The 6,594-nt window shown below is 37.1% G+C and overlaps 1 protein-coding gene across 4 annotated transcripts; it reads right to left on the bottom strand.

Moving 5' to 3' along the window:
* Positions 1-903: 903 nt before the first annotated feature.
* On the bottom strand, positions 904-4,674 carry LOC148079579 (uncharacterized). 4 transcript variants are annotated; one of them, XM_087792496.1, is made up of 6 exons: positions 4,305-4,674; positions 4,120-4,197; positions 3,192-3,266; positions 3,052-3,130; positions 2,935-2,974; positions 904-1,402 (listed from the first exon to the last, which is right to left on the bottom strand). In XM_087792496.1, the coding sequence occupies exons 1-5, from the start codon at positions 4,569-4,571 to the stop codon at positions 2,952-2,954; spliced, it is 522 nt and encodes a 173-aa protein (XP_087648622.1). In that variant the 5' UTR covers positions 4,572-4,674; the 3' UTR covers positions 904-1,402; positions 2,935-2,951. The 4 variants fall into 4 exon arrangements, with proteins under 4 accessions (XP_087648622.1, XP_087648624.1, XP_087648623.1 ...); XM_087792498.1 differs by having other exon boundaries at positions 3,192-3,253; XM_087792497.1 differs by lacking the exon at positions 904-1,402 and adding an exon at positions 2,752-2,850.
* Positions 4,675-6,594: the final 1,920 nt, after the last annotated feature.

Here is a 6,594-nt window from a genome sequence, read left to right as displayed (position 1 = left end):
GTCATAAACCGAACCCACACTCCAGCATGTCAGTGCTCATCCACTCACATTCAGAACTCACTTTAGCCTTCCTCAACCTCCAGTGGAAGATCTGTCACTCATCTTCCTCCTTTTCTTCCCCCCTTCTATTCTTGTCATGGACACAATAGTTCATAGATAATCTCAGATCTGAGATACGAAAAATGACTGAAGGAAATCTTATATGGTTATGACTCAGAGCATGACTAATTTATATTCTAACTTTATTTAATTGTTTTATTGGATTACATTTGTTGTAGCTAACTAGAGAATTATAAATACGTAATTAAGTGTTGTGTATGTTTAGGTGGTGTGTGACTAAAAAATAGCTATTTATTTTTAAACATATATATTTTAATTTTTCATTCAGTATTTGTAACAATAGATATTCTTTCTTTCTTTAATACTTTAACAGATGATTGTACATTCAATAGAAAATAAAATGTCTCAAATGTAGCAGTCCAATCAAATCATCTAACAAAAAACTAAATATTTTATCAACCTGTGGTAAGTCCAGTTATGTAAAAACGTCATCCAATCATTTTAAGGAGGTCTGCTCAAAATGATTGGTTCATGATATGTCAATCAAATTGGTCCAACAGAGACCCCCCCCTAGCCAAAGTCACAAGTGGACTTTTTGAAGTTTCCAGGAAGGTAAACAGGCAACAGACCCGACAAGAGCCTTTCCCTTCTTTTATAAACAAATGCCAAAGGCAGGATGTGACAAAAGTGCAATAGAGGAGTTCATCGTTTCTGTAGTAGACGAAGTTTTAAGGAACCATGACATTATCAATACAAGCACTGAGAGAAGTTAACACAGGTAGTATAGTAGTATAGTTACAGTAACAAAAATAAAATAAAAAAAGCAACATACAAATTGTAGGGTTCAATATCAATTATATTTTATTTTACTTTTTTTTAGTATTTGTAATAGTAGCATAACACTCAGCGGTACCTGCAGTAAGTAAGCAAGTAAGTAAGTAAGTTCGTAAGTACGTAAGTAATGGTTATTTGTAAAGCGCCTTTCTAGACCAGGGTTACAAAGCGCTTGAACAATGAAAAACAATACACAGTTAAAATATATACTTTAAAAGATCAAGACACATAAGACAAACACAGGAGTCCCAGAAAATCAGGAAATAGTCTGCACAAATAAGAAGGTCTTAAGATGTTTCTTGAAGGAGTCAGTAGATCATCAAACACAGAGGGAGAGGAAGATCGTTCCAAAGCTTAGGAGCAACAGTCTGGAAGGATTTCTCTCCTCTGGTCCTGAAGCGTGTTCAGGAACCATCAGTAGATTCGATCCACAGACCTCAGAGCCCGAGGTGGGGTGTAAGGCTGGATCAGATCAGTGATGTAAGGAGAAGCCTGACCATGAATAGATCTGAAAGTAAGAACCAGAAATTTAAAATGGATCCTGAAAGAAACTGGCAGCAAGTGGAGATTTGAGGAAAAACGTGAGTTCTTCTACTAGAGCGGGTCAGAATTCTTGCTGCAGAGTTTTGTATTCATTGCAGTCCTTCTTGTTTAGACACGAAACTAAATTGTTACGATGGTCCAGACCATAAGACACAAACTCATGGATTACAAGCTCCAGATCGTGTTGTGACAACATTTTCCTAAGTTTAGAGATTTTTCTCAGTTGAAGGAAACAATTTCTCATCAGTTTTCTGCAGTGTTGAACTAGAGACATGTCCTTGTCAAATACAACACCCAGGTTTCTCAGGCTCAGTTTGACAGACTGACCTAAGTCACCCAAGTACTGACTCAACCCTGGAACCTTATCATCAGGAGCAATCACCAGAGTTTCAGTTTTGTCCACATTTAGCTGCAAAGTGTTTTCACTCATTGTTTGATTTCTAGCAAACACTAAGCTGTTCAGCCTCTGGGGCTCAGTTGGATATAAGTCTAATGTAGGTTATTAGGTGCTTGTAGCAATTGTGATTGAAGGAATAGTAGCAACCGTAACAGTAGTAGTATTACACGAACATGACAGGTACTGTTCAGCCCCTCGCCTGTAATTATGTGTCAAATCTGTTTCTAAAAGACGGCTTTCAGCGTGTGATCACGGCCTCAGGCTCCATTAACTGAGATGAAGTGTTTAAATGGAAGTGGGAGGAAATAAGCAGTTCAAGCTCAGAGGTATTAACGCCTCTTTTAGCCGGAGCTGATTGGAAAAAGCGTTACGAGTGAGTCAGAGAGGGGACGTGAATATGTTCGACCTCATCGACTAATGTCAGGATCACATTTGATAATCAAACTGGTGTTGCCATCTTGACCGGGGTCAAGTACTCAAGTGTCATGTTGTTATGGTTGATATGAGAAGTGAATCATTTATGAAATCATCTGATGTTCACTGAAGCAGCAGCTTCGTTTATAGGTCCAGCAAGAGACGAGCCGCAGCCGTTATATCAGGTTTCATGAGTGAAATGATGAAACAAAGTCTGTCAACATCACTTTAAGAGAGAGTGAGTGAGTCACTACTGTTTGGTGTTGAGCAAAGAAACAAACCACCATATGAAACATCTCAGACATTAAGGCAGGCACTGTTCAGTAATCTTACATTTCTATTAAATCATTAAAAATAAATGTTACCTCTTTAGTTCAACTTGTCATTTTAATTATTCATGCATGTATTTGCTTTTTTTTTATTTTCGTTTATTTTGTCTGCATGCACAGTTCTGAGGAGTAAAAGTAATAAAAAGAAGTAAAATAAATAATAAAACATACCAGCTATTAAACAAAAATACTTTATTTTTATATATATATCTATATACATAAACGATGCCTCTACTCCAGTCAATGCGGTGTCATATTCATCAGATGAAATAGCTAAAATACAATAAAAGAGATGATTAATACAACACGATCTCACCACAACATTTGAATTATATTTATTTAGCAAAGAGTTCTTACCTATGGCCCTGATGTTTTTATGTCTGACTTCCAGTCCTGCCTGAAACAGATTTAAATAATATCAGAAACTGTTACATCGATGATACAACTATTAGCTCTTCTGCCATAACAACTCACCTAGTTGTCCAGCCTCGATCTCTCCCTGGCTGGTTCTGCTTTGGATGGATCTAGAACTTTGAAAAAAACCTGTCGACCTCTGCAGTGAGAAATGAACTTTGTTAAACTTAAGAACGTACAGACTTTGATGAGTCACTTACACTATGCTGGCGTTTGCCAGTTTGTTCTGTTCCCTCAGGATCACCATTTCCCCGTTGAATTTCTGAACATAAAAACTGAAGATATTAAAAAACGATTACATCATAACCAGCAAAGTTCTTTCAATGGATCATGGACCACAAGAGATGACGTTTCTTACTGTTAACAACAATAGATTTTTGTCAGCAACAAACTGTCTCAGAAGTTTGACTAATCGTAGCACTTCTTCATTCCATCAACCTTATGATGGTTAGAAGTTGCTATTGATGGTTAGACGATCCTATTGATGGTTAAAAGTTCGTAATGATAGTTTAAAGTTAACTATGATGGTTAGATGTTCATAAAAATGGTTAGAAGTTCCCAATGATACTTAGAGGTTGCTAATGATAGTTAGAAGTTCTGAATGATGGTTAGCAGTTCCTAAAGATGGTTAGAAGTTCCTAAAGATGGTTAGAAGTTCCTAAAGATGGTTAGAGGTTCAAAATGAAGGTTAGATCTTCATAAAAATGTTTGGAAGTTACTAATGATGGTTAGAAGTTTCTAATGAAAGTTAGAATTTTCTAATGATGGTTAGAAGTTCCTAATGATGGTTAGAGGTTCACAATAAAGGTCAGATGTTCATAAAAATGGTTATAAGTTTCTAATGATAGTTAGAAGTTTCTAATGATGGTTAAAAATTCCTAATGATGGTTAAAGGTTCACAATGATGGTGAGATGTTCATAAAAAAGGTTAGAAGTTCCTAATGATAGTCTGAAGTTTCTAATGATGGTTAGATGTTCCTAACGATAGTTAGAAGTTCCTAATGATGGTTAGATGTTCATAAAAATGGTTAAAGGTTCCCAACGATAGTTATAAGTTTCTAATGATGGTTAGAAGTTCTTACATTACTGACTTTTAAGAGAATAACACACATTAACAAAATATCTCACCATAGGTCGTCCTGCCGCAGAGTGACGGTGTCCCGAGGAGACCAGGATTCGCTGAATATTCCCTTGACATTGCCCAGACTACAAAGTCAGAGACGTATAATCCATTGAGTGGACAAATCATTTAATTTAAAATGTAATATTAACTGTTACATGTAGGAGGACTATGAAGGCTAAAAAGAAGTTACCTGACTCAAGATGTTCGTCTCTTTATCGCATAGATCCCGAGGTGTCGCAGAAACCTTGAGAGGCGATTCAAGCTGTCTCAGATCAGAATCCTTGTCTTCTGCAGGATGGACCACATCATTTGAGGAAATTGCAAGAGTGGCCGGTTGAGGGGAGGCACACGGCGAGGGATTCGGAGTCAGTTCACACATGTACATGACCGTGGAAATCAGCTCCTCCGGGTCAATGCCGTCTACCAATTGCTCAAAATCTAGATCAAACCTTTCCATTGATATTTTACTCTAGCGCCTTCCTTGAACCGTCCCGACTTGTTTGTAGCAAAGTAGAACAACCTGTCCACATTAAATATGACATTCTAAATGTGACATTGAAGTCAAACAACATCATGAAAGTCTGCTGGTATATATATGAAAGCACTGAGGGAGGTTAAGGTGTTCAAAGCCAAAGGGACGGATGACGTCATTAAGCCGTGTTCCGGTCACAAAGTACAAAACTTTCCTTTCATTTTATTTATTGAGTCAAATCTTTCCACCTTAAACGGCTGTAAATTATTTACACATACTGTATAATAATCCTAATATTTAAATACGTTCAAAAAGATGACGCCGAGGAAGAAAAATCTATTTATGTTTTCTTTATAAAAAGAAACGTTTTATGTACTTGCCATAAATCTTTCCTTTACGCAATTTTGCAGATGTTTGTTCAGAATTAAGGAATACATTTATTTACTCACGGTATCGTTCGTCTTTTTTATCTTGACGCCATCTTGTCAAAGTCAAAGATCTTGGATCTACGTCACTTAATTGCGCCGCTGTAAAACAAAACAAAACAATATAGCGAATAATACATTTTTTTTATATTGAAATTCTTAATTTTGTGATTAAAAAAATTATTCATCTTTTGGTGATGTTTTATTTAAATAAATTTGATCGAATGTCTGAATTGTTAGGATTATTTTTTATGACCACTAGAGGTCAGAGTTCTATCACAATATAATAAAGCGATTATTTATGCAGTCGCTGTACAACGTATGTGTAAGTAAGTAAGTCATTTTATTTATAAAGCACTTTTGCAGACCAGGTCAAAAAGCGCTTAAACAATCAAAACAATATTCAATAAAGTATATACTTTAAAGGTCAAGATAAAACTGATAACACAACAGGAGTTCCAGAAAAAAGGAGTCAGTAGATCATCAAACACAGAGAGAGAGGAAGATCGTTCCAAAGCTTAGGAGCAACAGTCTGGAAGGATTTCTCTCCTCTGGTCCTGAACCGTGTTCGTGGAACCATCAGTAGATTCTGATCCACAGACCTCAGAGCCCGAGCTGGGGTGTAAAGCTGGATCAGATCAGTGATGTAAGGAGGAGCCTGACCATGAATAGATCTGAAAGTAAGAACCAGAATTTTAAAGTTGATCCTGAAAGAAACTGGAAGCCAGTGAAGAGTTTTAAGGATGGGAGAAATGTGAGTTCTTCTACTTGAGCGGGTCAGAATTCTCACTGCTGAGTTCTGAATCAACTGCAAGCGAGACAGATCCTTCTTGTTAAGACATGAAAACAAACTGTTACAATAGTCCAGACGAGAAGAAACAAACGCATGGATTACAAGCTCCAGATCATGTTCCGTCAACATTTTCCTAAGTTTAGAGATATTTCTCAGTTGAAGGAAACAGTGAGTGTGAAGAGTTGACCTTAGCTATCAGGTTTATTATTTGCGAAGAATAGGCATTGAAAAGTGATTAGTAATTAAAAATAACTGTATAATGCCATGTGTGTTTGTTTATATTCAATGTTTTATTGAATACATACAAAACAATTCGGAATATTTAAGTATAAAGAACGGCTGGTAAATAAATGAAAGAAAAAGCATATTTACAGGAAGGAGGGGCCGTTAAGGTTAAATACAGGCAATGCAGTCTCAGTTTTACTGTCTCCCCTTTCCTGCTAAAATTCTTTTCCCTCTTGTGGAATCAACAAAATGACTTCCTACAGAACATGCCGGACGTGTTCAATTCCTGTTCTGTTGTGTAAAAACTGTTTTTCTTTCATCTCTGGTCACTGACACACGGTCCACATCCTGCACACAACTAGGGGTCCAGCAGAGGTCATCTGCAGAAGTGTTGCAGCTGGAAAAGTGCCAGAGAGGGTGAGAAAGAGTTATTCATGGGGGAGACACAAATGCATTTATTTGAATCAGTGACAGGTTTGCAGTTGGGATGGAGGAGGAGTGACTCTTCTCACTGAGGGGGGTCAGCCAGCACCAGAAGCAGAGTCTCCACACATGAGCCACGTTC

Source organism: Callionymus lyra, chromosome 5 (assembly GCF_982586985.1).
Source record: "Callionymus lyra chromosome 5, fCalLyr1.hap1.1, whole genome shotgun sequence".
Taxonomy (NCBI): Eukaryota; Metazoa; Chordata; class Actinopteri; order Syngnathiformes; family Callionymidae; genus Callionymus; species Callionymus lyra.
This window is presented reverse-complemented; position numbering and strand designations above follow the sequence as displayed.

Excerpts from the sequence above, each read along its gene's own strand:
- LOC148079579 (XM_087792496.1), bottom strand. The coding sequence starts at position 4,571 with ATGGAAAGGTTTGATCTAGATTTTGAGCAATTGGTAGACGGCATTGAC. Across the intron at positions 4,198-4,304 it reads AGACGAACATCTTGAGTCAG|TCTGGGCAATGTCAAGGGAA; the intron begins GTAACTTCTTTT and ends CTGACTTTGTAG. Across the intron at positions 2,975-3,051 it reads GATCGAGGCTGGACAACTAG|GCAGGACTGGAAGTCAGACA; the intron begins GTGAGTTGTTAT and ends AATCTGTTTCAG.